The sequence below is a fragment of the Helicoverpa armigera genome, chromosome 25 (assembly GCF_030705265.1).
Source record: "Helicoverpa armigera isolate CAAS_96S chromosome 25, ASM3070526v1, whole genome shotgun sequence".
NCBI classification, from domain to species: domain Eukaryota; kingdom Metazoa; phylum Arthropoda; class Insecta; order Lepidoptera; family Noctuidae; genus Helicoverpa; species Helicoverpa armigera.
The window spans coordinates 6149681-6165872 of record NC_087144.1 but is presented as its reverse complement, the minus strand read 5'-3'; the positions used below and the strand labels follow the sequence as shown (position 1 = coordinate 6165872).

Genomic DNA, 16192 nt, shown 5'->3' with positions numbered 1-16192 from the left:
TTAATGTGACGTCTGTGGCTAGTTTAAAACAAAAGAGTGCCAACGACACTGTCATTTGAATTTTGTAATAGTTTTATTTTTTTGTAAAATTTGTTTAGAAAATATGTTTGTGTTATGAAATCGTAGTGTTTTAGTGTCTTATTATACAAAGCTGTGTATTGTAGTTGTAAAGGAGTATTATACTATATAAAATATGTACTATCAATTAAGTTACGCATCATTGTTATTGCAATGACGAGTCGAAGTCCTGATATATTGTTTAAGGCAGAATATATAAAAAATGTTTTGTATTTTGCAACAGTAAGGCAAGGCAAAACACTTAAGAATACGGCTGATACACATTATTTTTGTATAGATAACGAACTAGTCTACGAAAATTATTATTCAGATTTCGGACCCTTAAATCTTGGTTGTGTTTATAAATATTGTAGAATATTAAACGAGAAACTCAAACAGTATCTAAATAAGCAAACTATAGTACATTATACTTCAATAGACCCTAAAAAGAAGGCTAATTCAGCATTTCTGCTGGGATGCTACGGCGTACTGTATTTGAGTTTGACGCCAAAAGATGCATTGAAACCTCTCATGGTTCTCGGACAAAGCTACAGGTATCGCAAAGTTTAAGTAATACTTTACTTCTGCCCAGAAATAGCTCATACATCATATCTTTCAATAAATACTTATTTCAGTTGCAATTTAATAAGACTAACCCATTTAACGTTTTCCATAGACCTTTCCAAGATGCCACACAAGGTGATTCGACATTTACGATATCACTCATGGATTGTCTCCAAGCTATAAAGAAAGCCCGAGAATTAGGTTTCTTTAACTTCCAAGATTTCAATTATGAGGAATATGACAGACTCGACAAAATTCAGGGTGGTGATTTGAACTGGATTGTACCTGGTAAGAAGTAACTTGTATGGCTTACTACGATTTTGATAACGCTCGATAAGTAATTAATTGGTCTTGAATATTTCTAGGTAAATTCCTGGCGTTTATTGGCCCAGTTGACTATAGCGTGTCTTTATTCCATCCTCCAGAAATGTACATAGAATATTTCTTAAACAATAACGTGAAAATCGTAATCCGATTAAATAAGAGATTGTACGACGGGAATGTGTGAGTAACCAAAATTTGTATTCAATTCGTCTTTCAACTATTACCTAACTATTTGTTTACTTGTAGGTTCAATAATGTTGGAATAATACATTACGACTTATTTTTCCCTGATGGGTCCTGTCCTCCACGACACATTTTATTCAAATTCCTGCAAATAAGTGAAGAAGCTAGTTGTGCACTCGCAGTGCATTGCAAGGTTACGAATTTAGTCTGTTTGAGACAATAATCTGACTCTACGTCTTCTTTTTTTGTTTCTGACGAAGAAATTGTTCAGGCAGGTCTAGGGCGCACTGGCTCGTTGATTGGTTGTTACTTAATAAAGCACTACCGCATGACTTCTCACGAAGCTATAGGCTGGATGAGGATATGCAGGCCAGGATCTGTCATAGGGCATCAGCAGGTACACAAAGTAGTACTTTATTCGCGCTTACATAATTCGATATTAGTTTCATATCTGTTTTTAATCAATTCTCGTTAAAGGGTTGGCTGGAAAAGTTGGAGCCGTGGCTGATTAAACAAGGCAATCTTTATAGGTAAGTACTTACGTGATTTAATTTGTAGTTTATAGAAATAGCTGGAATTCATACATACAGATATCTAAATTCATAATGAGGCCTCAGGTTTCGCTCTAACTAGGTAATCAAAAATTGAAATTAATAAAGTCTTTGACAGGAAACGTACATATCAGGACACAGAGAAGATGCCGCTGCATGAATTCGGCGTGTATTCTATTGCCGAAAAGAATATGAAACAGCGTCCAGTGGTGTTCCATAAGTCACCCTCGCCACCGCCTCCACTGCAGAAACAAGTCCGGTCCGACGTAGCTACCCCAATGAGACCACAGAACTCCAGAATAAAAGAAGGTAGATTTAATTTTTAACTTTGTCGTAGCTTTTTTAGTCCTTCTGGATAGAAGCTCCTCTCAATTTTTCGCAACTTCTATTAATCGATTATGAAAAGCTTCGAGTTTACGCTTGGCGTGTATATTTAAGCTGTAAAACCACCAAACAGTGTTATTTTTGTTATGCACTTCATTTATTGTATAAACCATATTTATAACTGTATATCTGATGTGTTTAAAGTAACACTGTTTGTACTATTAGCTTTTCTTGCAGCAAAGCTTTACGCAACGCACCGTCAATTTGAAATGAGTACCTATTGTTTAAGAAATAAACAGTGTTATTTTAAATGTGATAAAACAGGGGCTAGATTTTACGAAGTATCGTAATGTACATATATTTCTCGTTTTACGTTCAGACTTTTTGAGTAAACCGGATCATGAGGAGGATGAAGTGTTTATAACTTCATGTGACTTGACTGTGATCCCCACAACAGCAGTGGCCCAAGTGAAAGGCTGTATCATAAGAAGTAACTTGTTTTGTGAAGAATATGACGAAAGTGATTGCCATTCAGCTAAAGTCCCATGGTGGAAAAAATACCTGTGTTGTCAAACTTGCTTCAAAAGAATTAACGAAAGTTTGTGGATGATGGCGGTGCGTTGCGCAAGTTATGCTCCAGAAACATGTAACGGGACAGGCTTGTGCGCTTTTGTTGATGGGGTTCGTAATTCTTCATGGTACGATAAGCCGTCATTATGACACACAAGTTATCCCTAATCATATATTAATTTTGTTCCATTCTAGCTTTTAACAAGGCGACGGAGAAGGAATGTGATTGGCGCGTGAAAACACATAGTATGGACAGTAGTCATCAAAAGATGATGTATAGAGGGTAAGGAAACAGTAGTCCCATTACCCGAAATACGGAAAAGTCATTTGAAGTGATCTCTTATGAATGTTACTTGTTTTTATAAGTATGGCGACACGTTTTACGCTATAGTCATAAAAACTGATGCTTTTCACACAATACCATAATGTGAATACCTATTGACAACCTAATTAATATTTTAATGTAATTGCTGTAGAGACCCATATGACTCAATCAATAACATATCGCGTCGCAGTAGTGGTGCGGGCGATCCTAAAGCTGGTCGCCCAAATACAAGATCCTCTACAATACGGTCACCGACGCCAAGAGAAAGTCTCAAATCTAGCGTTAGGGTAAATATTTCATTAAAAAATTACTTCATTAATATTTAATGCCATTACTTCTTGATTGCTGTTTCCTTCCTATGAAGGCTTATCGCACCCAGATAAAAAGTACATTTCCTTTCTTCGGTAAATGGTCTAACTAGAATTTTTTTCAAATTGACCCATTGTGTTCATGAAATTAGTGCGTTCACTTAATAAACAAGAAATATCTTCAGCTTATATAGTACAGATTTCTTATAATTTTCGGGTGTGTAAATAATCTTATTCTGAAATATTTTTCAGGAGTCTGAATCAAAAAGCATTCGAACTTACACTCCTATAACAACTTATCGTACAAGTCAGGCTCCAGTAATAAAGAACGTCAATGATGCTAGAGTGAGTACTGCAGTAAACTTTTATTTATCAAACAATGTTCAATAAGTAAAAGTAATTTAATTTATAAAGTTATGGTCCCGTTGCTTACAGAATTATCTGATGAGGAGTAGTATTTATAGTAATGAACGTGAAAAGCAGTTGAATTCGACCGTTATGGTGACTCCACATTATATGAGCCGGCCACAAAATAACTCTTTCATGAATGCAGGCTTATGCAGCGGGGCGCATATTGCACCGTCATCTTACAGTTCAGGTATAATACTTGGTCATGTAATTTTTTTTTGTTATTGGAGTGGAGACCAATTGTCTTTAAACTTCTTTGCAGCACCTAAAAATACAGGACAGCCCCAACCTCGTCGACGACTTGGACGAAGTCCCAGTCCACCAGTTCGTATGTTAAACGAACAGTCACGGGCGACGAACACACCTTCACCCACAGAGAAGTTCTTAGTGAAAGATGCGTCCAAATCTGCTTTAAAAGATGTTTTATCTAGATTAAAACGTAAGTATTATCACAGATTTTATTACATAATATATGATTTTCTTTGTTTATTTCTGTATTCTTGCAGCTGCTTTTAGTTTAATTAATAGTAGTGTCTTCATTGAAACTTTTTGCATAATACCATTCAAAAAGTTTCATTTTACGTGTGAATTGTTGCTGGCAAGCTATTTTGAATTTAGAACTGTCAGGTTGACTAATCATTCTAATCAAATGTCAATTGTCAATCGGAAAAATAACCTCTCTTATTATGATGCAATTCAGATTATTTACTGTTAAAACGATGTTTACTGAGTGACTTGTGCTAATTTAATTGATTAAAACTGTGCTATTGCCACCTGAGATGGGTGCCATAGTGAGCAAAGCTTTGAGACCGATCAAATCCTTCAACATTGAAAATCGCGCTCATCGCGTGATTTCCAAAGAGAAGCCGACTCCTGCTCCGACTTATGCTCATAATATCGAAGATTTAAAGCGCACTCTGCAGGCAGATCCTGATATAGATGAAAAACTTAATCGAAAAGATGAGGGGCTCGATAAAAGATTAAAAGATGTTTATGTAACCTCAATGGGAAGGCCCGAAGATGATATCACAAGGGAGAAGCAGTCAGAGAGTAAGAGCAAGCGTCCTCTGCCGCAAGACCGCAAGATGCCGGAACAATACGATTTCGGCTTTAAAGAGCCGGAGAGAGTGCCTTACGGACGTACAACTCTTCGCGATGCCATAAACTTTATTTCTTCACATCAAGCTAATCCTGAAGAAGCGACGGCTGAAAAGATAGCTTTAGAGTACAAGCTTAAGGAGGAAGATGTAGCTAGTATACTGAAATATTTCAAGACTTATGAAGTTTACATACCAGAGACTAAGAAAACACCAGCAGTGTTTGCGGGACCGGCTCAAATGAGAAAACAACTGTACAAACTAGACGCAAAACTAATTAGCGACAGGAAAGAGAAGGAAGAAAGTACCACATCTAAGACAGACGTTAAAGTCAAGGACACTGCTTAGTAATAATTATTTTAGTTAAATAGATACTGTTACCTCAATGTATCTTGTTTTATTAATGAAAATGGATTAGTTTCAAGAATAGAATATATTTAATGAATTGTTTTTATTTTAATAAGGACAAATTGAATATAAAATGTTGCTGTTATATATCAGGGAATTACTTGTGAAATAATTCTGAGAATATTCTTTTTCTTGATATATCAAAGGTTGCTATTTCAATAAAATTTTGATCTCCACAATATTTATACCACAAAAACATCATGAAATTGAGGAAAAACGTCTTCAGTTCAAGAGATACAAATTAGTTAATAACATTTTATTTTTCTCATTAATTTATTTATTTCAGAAACAAAACTTTACTCAGTATGTAATGTTAGAATATTTTCGATATTGTTAACAATATCTAGCTAATGTGATGTAGTAGTTAGAAGGGATAATAAAATTGTTTTGTTTTTAATGTTCATTCTTTAATTTAAGTTACCTTTCTGGCCTTACAAACTTATCAAATAACTTCCCTCTGAAGTAACTAGTCTGAAGGGTACTCATGCATGAGGCCTCAAATTGTTCACTTTGAGGGAAAATTATTTGGAGAGGATTTTGCCCACTATTAAAATTCCTTTCCCTCATTTACTTACGCCATTTTCCACTAACAACAAAAACATCCGTTTTTCTTAAAACAACAGTTTATTTTAAAAATTAAACGAGAACCGTTGTTTTAAAATCATCGTCATCATCATCCTATCGCAGTCCACTGCTGGACATAGGCCTCTCCAAGTGCACGCCACTGAGATCGATTTTCGGCTTCTTGCATCCAGCTCCTGCCAGCCGCCTTACCGTTTTAAGAATACCGATGTTTATGTTGTTATGAACTTGGGTCTTGATTGGTTAGTGTCGATGTGTCGCGATGGCTCGCTCGGCGCCGCGTCGCTGGGCGCCAACCGCGACGCGCCCGCCCCGCGCCGCGCGCCCTCCGTGCGCTCCGATGAGAGACCGCTAGCCACGCAGGGAGATATGCTCAATAGCATCAAGGTAATTTTTTTCTGTATACATATCATTTCCCAAGCCTTTTCCCAGCTATGTTGGAGTCGGCTTCCAGTCTCACCGGATGCGGCTGAGTACCATTGTTGTACAAGGAGCGACTGTCTATCTGACCTCAACTCAGTTACCCGGGCAACCCAATACCCCTTGGTTAGACGTAATGAAATTAACTGCAGGGTGTATAATAAGCATCCTATACTTATACACTACACTACATAGGTGCATTAGTGCAATTTCCCTACTAAATTGCTTGCCTGCTTTTGCTACTGCCTTTTTGCTTTTACAGTTTCAAAGAAGATTGCGCGAAACTATTAATGCGGAGAAAAGCGGCGTGTTTCACGAGAAAGTCAGGTAAATATAGAAAATAGTTAGGTAACTAATGTTTTCGTTTAAAAAAAAAAAAAACGCCATACCTACATAGAGACCTCGCATAATTTTTGAGAAATTATTGCATCCAAAAATAAAATATAATAATGCGAAACCAATTTGTGATGAGGATGAGTAAAAACAATTTGATAGGTAGGTATTTTATTATTTTTTATGCCATTTTAAGTAGTTTTGTTTTTTAAGATAACTTTTTGACTACAGATAGGTATTTATTTAACTTACAGTTTGTCGCCCACGAAGCCTAACATCAAGAACGTGGACTCTAGAACGTTCGCTAGAAGAAACGTGGCTCCTAGAACCTACCCTAAGGATTTTAGGTACGAACAAGGTCACTACTGTAGTTTAACAATACGTTATACATAGGTACTGTAGCTGATCTTGGTATTTCAATAAAAATCTGCAATATCTTTAAACTTTGTTTATTTGGCTCATTGGCAGACGTGACATAGGTAGAGTAAAAAATCTTAAGCTTCAATTTTAATTAAAAGAACACTTTAAATATTTATTAAAAGCTATTAATTCCTATATAACATCTATAGTACTAACGAAATCGCTGCTGAACTACCGCTGCTCACTTTTTATGTGGCATATAATCGGCCTGATTTTTTGTAGGACCATCCGACTATGATTTTCTTACCGAGTACTGACTGTATGCTTTATTTTGCCCCAAGAAAAAAATGGTCAATGATTCTGAAATAAATCAGGCTGCTGTCGCGCGACGTTTCGCCCCGCCATAAAGTTTGGCGAGAACTAACTCGTGTTTATTATTTCAGCGGTAGTAGAGAAAAGCAAAACTCAATATCTAGAAGCTTCTACGGCCCCGCGCGGCCGATGTCACCGTAGGCTCGACGGACTGCCTGATGTATCACGGTAACTGACTCAAATTGTGTCGTGTATGTGGGATGTAATAAAAATACGTTTTCATATTCAATAGTTTTATTTACATAGTATATTTACAATTTTATTTACATGGCATATAGCCGTTTAGCTTAGGCCCAAGTTATGTAAACGTCAGTTTTTTTAAAACAACTGTTTACGTACATAATATGAATTTTCACGTTCAATTTTCAAATTACACAGTTGTTTTAAGAAAAACGGACGTTTATGGGTCGGTTCATATCTGACGGAAAATGCGTCGAGCGTATCGTAAATGTATGATCGACGCACTAACGCATCATCAGTTATGTGTGAATGATTGAATGTTTTACCGTATATTTGTCAGTTCTGGCGTTACGCGACCGATAATACGCGACGCATATTCCGTTAGATATGAACCGACCCTTAGTTGTCGGTGAACTTGGGCCTTAGACAGTAAAAAAACTGAGCATATTTATAAAGCTTTTTAAACTTATTTAACCAGTTTTTTGCAACATATTATAAGACTTAAAAGTTCTAGAATAAGTATAATACTAAGCTAGGCTAGGCCAGGGTCGGGCGGCGGCGGTGCCATGCAGTTGCCATCCGGGTAACGCTTTTTGAAGGCACCGATCAAATCCGGGTCTACCAACCGCACTCCGTCCACTTGGTTACCGAGTGTTATCCTAGAGAAGTGAGTACATTTGTTAGGGTTAAAAAAGTAAAAAAATAGATGGAAAGAAAAATTAAAAGTAAAATATGTACCTATCTAGAAATCCAGAGAATAGGATTTTAATTTTGAGTTACTTTAGTTTGACGATAGACGTCGTTTTTAAACGATGGTTTTTAAAAACTTAAATCAAATTCTAAAGTGATTGTGCCTACATATTTCCCGAAGGACCAAAATTCGCGCCGCAAAGGACCGCAAGGGATTATATTTTACATTCAATGTGGAATTCTAGAAAAATCGTTTAGTGAAACTCCACATTATTTACTCACCAATTAGGTTGAACATTGTGTGGTCTGCCAAACAGTTCTATTTTTCTGGTTCCAGGACTAAGCCTCTCTGCAAGAAAAGTTATGTGTTAATTTTTATTTTCAAAAACCTGGTTGATACACAAGTTCGTGCACCTGGGTAAAAAATATCTTATCAAAAAATTTGTTTATCGGTTCTCTCGACAATGCTATCTAACACTGAAAGATTTTTTCAGTTTAGTAGTTCATGAGGTATGCGCTAATCTCAGGAACTACTGGTCCGATTTGAAAAATGCTTTCAGTGTTAGGTAGTCCATTTATCGAGGAAGGCTAAACAAACAAAATAAACTCTTCAGCTTTATAATATTAGTATAGATGTGTTCTCACCAATAATGCCGTAGATCTCATCAGGTTTGTGCGAGGTGGCGCGAACTTCGGCCACGATGACGTCACAGTCCAGGCCACGGTTCAAGTTTTCCGGGCTGCCTTTCATACCCACCTGAAAACGTTTAAAATAGAGTTTAGATAAAAAAAAAATTCAGCCGCCAAAATTACGGCACTTAGAAAAACAGATCGTTTAGTTCGCGCCACGTTACTTTGCTTTTCTGAAGTTAGCCGTATGTTGCTCAAACATGCGCAATAGTTAATACATTTTTTGACTATCTTACAGACAACACTAGCTACATTTTGACACACAAAGCTACTTGAGAATATCTGTGCGAACAAATGTGCAAGGAGTCAAATGCCTAACTTCAGAAATGCAAAGTGAATTGGTGCGATCTGAAGACAGCCAGAGGTTCGATTCTGTTAATTTTACCTAAGCGACATACGATTCATATCCAACTGAGATCCAATCACGACTCAAGCATATGTGGCATTCCGCTATTTTTTCTTTAAATAAACGTTTATATTCTTTTTTGTGATTCAATAATGAATCATATTGTCTGCAAATGCAATTGCTTACAATTGCAATTTGACTGTAAATTAGACTACCCTATTATAGACCAATGGCAAACCAATGGAATGTCACTGGAATATGTTTGGTCTTATATTAGTAGCAGAATACCCGCTAAGGTTAAAACTGCTATTGAGATTCCATTATTATCCAATTGACACATTAATAACTTAGCAGAATCAAGTACCCCTGTACGAACAGGTGCGCAAAGACTCAAATGCCTAACTTCAGAAATGCAAAGTTAACTGGTGCGAACTGGAATCGGCCAGTTTGCCCCGAATACGTACGAGACAATGTTCCTTCCCGTGGTTGAGCCAGTGCCCCGTGCGGCCGGTGCGAATGATTCGCTGCAGCTGGTTGGTCTTCACCCAGATCAGCTCGTCCACGCGCTCGTACCCCCACAACTTGAGGCATTCCCGGCCTAACTCCATCGCTCTATGGAATTAATATTCAGTTCTTTATCACAATATTCTTTAAGTTCAGGTACATTAGTTAGTACGTATTATTTTTTTCTTTATATAGACGTTGTCACGTATATCCTAACTAATTATCATAAATGTGAAAGTAACTCTGAATGTCTGTCTGCCTTTTTTTCACGCCTATACTGAACCGATTTTTTTTAAATTTGCTACAGACATAGTTTGGAACTTGAGAAAGGACATAGGATAGTTATTAATACAAAAAAAGAAAACATTTATTCCGGGCATATAGATGGCTATTGGTCAAACCAAAAATCTGCCGGAAGTCACTATTCCACGCGAACGAAGTCGCGGGCAAAAGTTAGTATTAAATATAATTACGGCCAGTTGCGCAATTGCAGGCAGGCATCATATAGTTTAACAGAACAATTTAAAAATTGACTTAGGTATGTTTGATGCTGGTAACATTTTTTGCAATTTACCTGCCCGTCACCCAGAGGAATATAAGGCCACTGTCTTGCAGCTGTGGCACTCCCAGACATCTCATCTCGTCGTCAGACATGGTACCGTATGGTAGCTCCATGTGAATATCCCACGGTGGGTCCGCCATTATTACTGCGAACTTACCTGACGACAAGAAACATTTTTTACTTTTTGACTTGTACAGTCAACTTCAGGTCAGTGGTAATAGTTTTATAGGAAAATCGTACTTATTACTATTGAGTTAAGGTGCATGACAGTTACCACTGATGTGCAGTTTACTGTACCTTCTCTGTGTGAGAGGAGGCCTGTGACGATAGAAAAAGAAGTGAAATTTTAAAATTTCACATAGTATGTTGGTATGTAAACTAAAATGCGGAAAAGTGCGAGTCAACCTCTCTCATGAAGGATCAAGATATCACGTTTTCTGTATGGGAGTCTACTGAAATATTTATTTTATTCTAGTTTACAGAATTTGCTACGTTGCAACAGAAATACATAATCTGTGAAAATGTCAACTGTCTAGCCATCATGGTTTATGTCATAGTGATAGGGAATCCTAAAAAGTAATGATATAGTAGCGAAATGAATTCTTCGAAACTCACAAAACTGTTATTTTGGGTCTTTTAAATATACACAAAGGCAATAGGTGCTAGTATCAAGATACAAATGAATCAGAAAATCCTACTAATATCCTAGGTCCTACTAATGTTATAAGTGTGAAATTTTGTGAATAGGTATGTTTGTTATTCTTTGCAAAAACGGCTGGACCGATTTGGTTGAAATTTGGTATGTACATAGGTGATACCCTAGATTAATACATAGAATACTTTTAATAAACTCACTACGCGGGCGATGCCGCGAGCGGAAGCTAGTTATACATATACATATATTACTAACCTAAGAACGTCATATCAAGATATCTGAGGTCGCACTGTATCCATTGTGGCGGTGTGAGCGTTAACACGCCATCTGGCTTTGTCGCTACTGTGGTCCCTGAAAACAATTATAAATAGTAATTTTTTCATGTACAAAATTTTTGGCATGAAAGCTCTTGAAGAGCGCTTAGCTTCATTATTTGGCAGATAACTTTAAAACCAGCAAGAACATAGTGTTATGGCCTATTTAAAAAAACGGCGGTCAGTAAATTCGGTTTACTGACGATAGTTGAACGTGACAACGCTGCCGAACGCGGAGGCCGATTGTGCCTCTTTGTCGCTCGTTACGTGCTCTCGCTTGCACTTCAAGCCTTAGCCTTAGCTCCATCGATTTATAAGACGTTGTCACGTCAAAAATATTAGTTAAAACTTGTACATGATCGTCCTCCTAGCCGATTATCGGTTACGGCGGCTGTTCTTATGTAAGGAGATCAGCCAACTGCGCAGGACATATTATAGTACACGAGCATTTGCGCAGACACAAGTGCACTCACTATACATTATCGTACATTCGTATTTTTCACTAACAAGTTCTGTTTTATTTATAGGTCATCATCATCCGAGCCTTTTCCCAACTATGTTGGGGTCGGCTTCCAGTCTAACCGGATTCAGCTGAGTACCAGTGCTTTACAAGAAGCGAATGCCCATCTGACCTCCTCAACCCAGTTACCCGGGCAACCCGATACCCCTTTGGTTAGACTGGTGTCAGACTTAATGGCTTCTGACTACCCGTAACGACTGTCAAGGATGTTCAATGACAGCCGGGACCTACAGTTTAACGTGCCATCCGAAACACAGTCATTGGTGTCTAAGATATACTTGGAAAGTACATACAAACTTAGAAAAGTCGCATTGGTACTTGCCTGACCTGGAACCGCGAACCCGCGCCCTCATACTTGTTTTATTTATAGATAGTTAGGAGTAATAATAATTAGTTACCATTATGTGCCTTGGGCGCAGTCTCGGCAGGTTTGGGGGCGCTCACATTCGGGTCTGAATTGTCCACTTCATAATGCACGTATCTGTTGAAAATAATGTTGAATTAAACAAACAAAACAAGACGGATTTCAATGAAGGTTGCGTAGCAAGATTTTTTAAATCATCTGCCTCGCCTTTTCCCAACTATATTGAGGTCAGTTTCCAGTCTAACCCGTGGGTATGGATCAGCGTTTTTCATAGAGTGACTGCTTATCAGACGTCGTCCACCTGATACCATTGGGATTTAAGAATGTTTAGTTAGAGGTTGTCAAACTTTCTGGGTCCAGCGGACAAGGACAGTTGCGACTCGCCAATATAACGTGCCTTCCGAAGAACGGACGAACTCGCCATGACAAGATGGTCACCCATCCAGGGACCGAACGCGCCAAGGTTTGCTTAATAGCATGTCCACTGCACCCTGAAACTTGCTCGCGGGAGGACTTAATGAGCGCATACGGCCGTGCTCTCGCTCGATATTGGGCTGACATAGTGTAGTCTCAATATATGACATGTCATTAACACGAAAGAAGAAGAACCGGAGAGGCCTTGTTTCCTCTTACAAAATCTGAACAGCAATATTCTTTGAGAAAGTGTGGTGCTTAACGCCTTTTCCTACGCACTACAGTGGTGCAATAAAAGAGCTGACGATAAATACATACTTGCAGCTATCCATATGGAAGCAGGTGTTGAGAAAGGAGCAGTCTCCGAGTGCCTCATCAGTGTGTGGCTGTATGATCTTCTTGAAGTGCAGCTTGTTGCAGGCGTCGGCGCCGCGAGCTCGCTCGCACTCCGCGCGGGTGCCGTGAGGACAGAACTCCATCACTTGTGCTCCTGTGGGAAGATTCATATTTTATGTATTTATTGTTTTTTATTTAAAATAATTACATGAAATACATTATACTTAAAAAAAAGAATGCTGAACTCCATTATTTGTGCTCCTGCGGGTACTATTAATATTTGTGTTACTTCATGTGTGCTGAATTATAGCTTAGAATACTGGTCAGTGCATTCATGTTGATAAGTAGCTTTTTCTCGCAGATTCACCCGCGTCCCATGGAAACTAATGACATGGAAAAAATGAGAGTGTCATAGGGTATATTTTGACCACTGAATAACGACACTCAGGAATAATTCTCAACTGTAAAAGATTTATTCTAATGGGGTCAGTAGTTTCAGAGTCTTTATACAAACAAAAACTGTCTTCTACTAAATTAGTATAGAAGCCTTTAGGACCACTCAACAGACCATCTTCCAGATCAAGTGACCATAAAGCAAATAAAAAAAATTACAAACCTCCTTGACTCTTGAACTTGTCAGCCAGTGACTTCTCCTTGGCAGTTGGCTTGCTGAGCAAATCCATTATCTCTTCACCCACTCTTTTAACTGCTTTCTCTCTGCTCGACGGCATTGCTAGTAAAGACTGCAATACAAAAAGAAAACATACACTACCTGTTTCTCGCGGTTTCACCCGCATTTAGCAGTATGGAGCTCTTAAGGTATATAAAAAAAAATGATTCCTCTATATTGATAGTAGTAGCCAAAACACAGAGGGTTAGAAAAATTTATTTCTAAATATAAAAACATCTGAATTGAGAACCTCGCCTTTTTTGGGACATCTGTAAGTGATGTTGTTAAAAATGTGTAATACTTTATTATTTCAAAACATATGAATTAATGTTTACTCACCATGATATCTGTGTCGTTTTTGCCAGTTTTCTTTTCATCTGTGGCTGTTTTTGATACTTTAGGATTTGTGCTTTCTTCTGATTTACTGTCACCTGCAACAATAAAATAATTTTAAGGATAAAAAATAATTGGTAATACATTCATGTAATAAATTCGAAAGTCCCTAAAAAAGATGAACATATGTTGAAAGTCAAAACTACGGGATTGATTGAGATGAAACTTGACTGTAATATGGCTTATACATACGTATGTAATGTAATGTCGGGACACCTTTTCACACACGGTCGGTTAGCCCCATGCTAAGTTATCAATTAACTTGTGTCATGGGTGCTAATACAACTGATAAATTACATATAGCTACATTATACATATTATAACACCCAGACTAAGACCAACAAGCATGTTCATCACACAAATGTCGACTGAACCAGGAATCGAACCCGGGACCTCAGGTACGGCATTCCGGCATGGTGACCATTGCACCATCGAGGTTGTCACATCAGAGTTACATTTAGGCTGCTCTTCATCCATAAGCAAGTAGTTCCCAAACTGCATGCCAAAGCTAGTGACAAATAATTGAACCAAAGAGGACAACCTTTTCTCTTAGTGCCAGAAGTTTGTTCCTCCATAAGTGCTGCTAGCACGGCGGCCAGTCTCACAGACTCGGCACTTACAACCTCTATGCTTGCATCTGTTGTGCTCTCTGTCCTTTCTTTAATCCTGGAATGCAGATTATATATTTATCGATTATTTCATAGTGTTAATTGGGGTCTTTCAAGTTACACATGTGTGTTAAAAATTGCCATTATTGTGTTAGTGAGATTTGCGCATAAATGCTTCTATGCCATTTTCAATAAAACTGCTAAGAAATCAATATGATAAATAAAGTGGTATGTAAAATGTTAATGGCCCCTTTATTTAAATATTATTTTCATTCTAGTTCAAAGTATTTGTTGTTCTAGTGGCAACAATAGTACATTATATCATGTATAAGCCTAGTGACAGACACTACAGTCCTAATTTATCGGCGGGTCCCTATTAAACCTTATATAAACTTTAAGCCTTATATACACCTATTAAACCTTATATAAACCTTTGAGTATGGAATGTTCTTGTACTCTGAAAGAAATATGTAATATTCCAAAGACAACAACATTAAATACTCCTTACGTAATAAGCTTCTGAGTAGCGAACTTTTGAAGCAGGCTGGCTACAATCCCTGCATCAACGTCACCCAGGCCGGGCAGGAGTGCGCTGGCTGTGGCAGGTAATTGCAACTGCATGTCCGACAACACTTGAAGGAGTTGCACCTCTAAGGACGCCGATGGGACCACTACTTTTGGCTTATCTGGTGTCACTGAAAAAGTAATGCATGGTTAGTTAGTATCGAGGTCTCATTAACGAGAGGTAATTGTGACTTTAGATATATTTGTTTCTATATTTATGTGTGCTTAGTATGTAAATAGCGTAAACAATCAATAACTTCTCTGCCCTATAGCAACTTTATAAATTTGTATCTATAGTTTTGTTTAAATAATCACACTTCAAAGTTTGTAAGTGTACGTATGTATACTTAGTTATGCTACTGCTGCAAGATCTATAATGCAATTTGGTATTGATATAGCTATATATAGGCCACTTTTTGTATAGGTGCTGGAAGTAGTGCCCTCAAGAAGCGGGAAAATAGTGGAAGTTAGTAATAAATAAAAGGTTGAGATACCTTCATGCTTTAGTGTTGACGGGCTAGCTGTGGAGCGCTCCTTGCCGCCGCCGGGCGATCCCTCAGACTTCTCGCCGCCAACCAAATTAGAACTCAAGATATTCTGACGTTCTTTTTTACGTTTCTCCAACTTCTCGCGTAGACTGTTCCTTTTGCTTTTAACAGCTTGGATCTCTTCCCAAGCGTCCGACATGTTTGTTTATTTTAATACAAATGCCATACGATGAGAAAATAGTTAGCCGGCCTTATAACCATTCAGGCTGCCACTTGCAATGACGACGAAGTTGGTTTCAACAAGCCGTACTTTGGCTTCTCTTAAATAAACAAGTGTTTTTTAAATAAGATGCATTCTTAGTAACGTTTTTACTGGCTTTTTATAGCTGTTAAAGTTATTTCTAACTTTTTTTACTTCAGCGAGCCCGCAGTGGACGCTTCTCAAAATAACTTTAGAGTTTGACACTGACATTGACAAAACATCTTCTTTGACAGGCGATTCAGAATAGAGGAGTCAATGTGCGGAATAAAATCGAAACGTCCTGGGGTTGAATACACCTGAAAACTTTTTTGTTTAAATATTTTAAATTCCAAACTCACTCACTTCACTATACTTCAGAGCAGTTTTGCCACGGAGTCATCATTTAAGCTGTAGGCAGATCCTTAAATATCCCATATTCAAGGGTGGCTTCAGGAGGTGTACACAAA

The 16192-nt window shown here is 37.9% G+C and overlaps 3 protein-coding genes across 3 annotated transcripts; 2 read left to right on the top strand and 1 right to left on the bottom strand.

Annotated features, from left to right (window-relative positions):
- Positions 1–35: 35 nt before the first annotated feature.
- LOC110382056 (uncharacterized) lies at positions 36–7410 on the top strand. Its single transcript, XM_064041365.1, has 16 exons — positions 36–611; positions 734–909; positions 987–1125; positions 1192–1321; positions 1400–1525; positions 1606–1658; positions 1798–1988; positions 2769–2856; positions 3050–3185; positions 3459–3551; positions 3642–3804; positions 3877–4053; positions 5949–6088; positions 6384–6448; positions 6709–6801; positions 7258–7410. Exons 1-16 carry the CDS (start codon positions 232–234, stop codon positions 7325–7327), a joined length of 2220 nt encoding a protein of 739 aa, XP_063897435.1. The 5' UTR covers positions 36–231; the 3' UTR covers positions 7328–7410.
- On the top strand, positions 4245–5516 carry LOC110382057 (protein NDUFAF4 homolog). Its single transcript, XM_021342527.3, has one exon. The coding sequence runs from the start codon at positions 4394–4396 to the stop codon at positions 5057–5059; it is 666 nt and encodes a 221-aa protein (XP_021198202.3). The 5' UTR covers positions 4245–4393; the 3' UTR covers positions 5060–5516.
- Positions 7411–7540: 130 nt separating the features above from the next.
- On the bottom strand, positions 7541–15954 carry LOC110382051 (N6-adenosine-methyltransferase catalytic subunit). Its single transcript, XM_064041366.1, has 13 exons — positions 15491–15954; positions 14941–15127; positions 14366–14490; positions 13771–13862; positions 13378–13504; positions 12744–12915; positions 12046–12128; positions 11069–11164; positions 10171–10315; positions 9557–9704; positions 8702–8813; positions 8339–8405; positions 7541–8025 (listed from the first exon to the last, which is right to left on the bottom strand). The coding sequence occupies exons 1-13, from the start codon at positions 15681–15683 to the stop codon at positions 7899–7901; spliced, it is 1674 nt and encodes a 557-aa protein (XP_063897436.1). The 5' UTR covers positions 15684–15954; the 3' UTR covers positions 7541–7898.
- Between the last annotated feature and the right edge of the window lie 238 nt (positions 15955–16192).

Bases quoted from the DNA above. Each gene is read 5' to 3' on its own strand.
- LOC110382056 (XM_064041365.1), top strand. From the start codon at position 232: ATGACGAGTCGAAGTCCTGATATATTGTTTAAGGCAGAATATATAAAA. The intron at 2,857-3,049 runs GTAAGGAAACAG...TAATTGCTGTAG, and splicing joins CAAAAGATGATGTATAGAGG to AGACCCATATGACTCAATCA. The intron at 6,802-7,257 runs GTACGAACAAGG...TTATTATTTCAG, and splicing joins ACCTACCCTAAGGATTTTAG to CGGTAGTAGAGAAAAGCAAA.
- LOC110382051 (XM_064041366.1), bottom strand. From the start codon at position 15,683: ATGTCGGACGCTTGGGAAGAGATCCAAGCTGTTAAAAGCAAAAGGAAC. The intron at 13,863-14,365 runs GTTGTCCTCTTT...TTATTGTTGCAG, and splicing joins TTCTGGCACTAAGAGAAAAG to GTGACAGTAAATCAGAAGAA. The intron at 10,316-11,068 runs GTTAGTAATATA...TCTTGTCGTCAG, and splicing joins TCTTGATATGACGTTCTTAG to GTAAGTTCGCAGTAATAATG.
- LOC110382057 (XM_021342527.3), top strand. From the start codon at position 4,394: ATGGGTGCCATAGTGAGCAAAGCTTTGAGACCGATCAAATCCTTCAAC.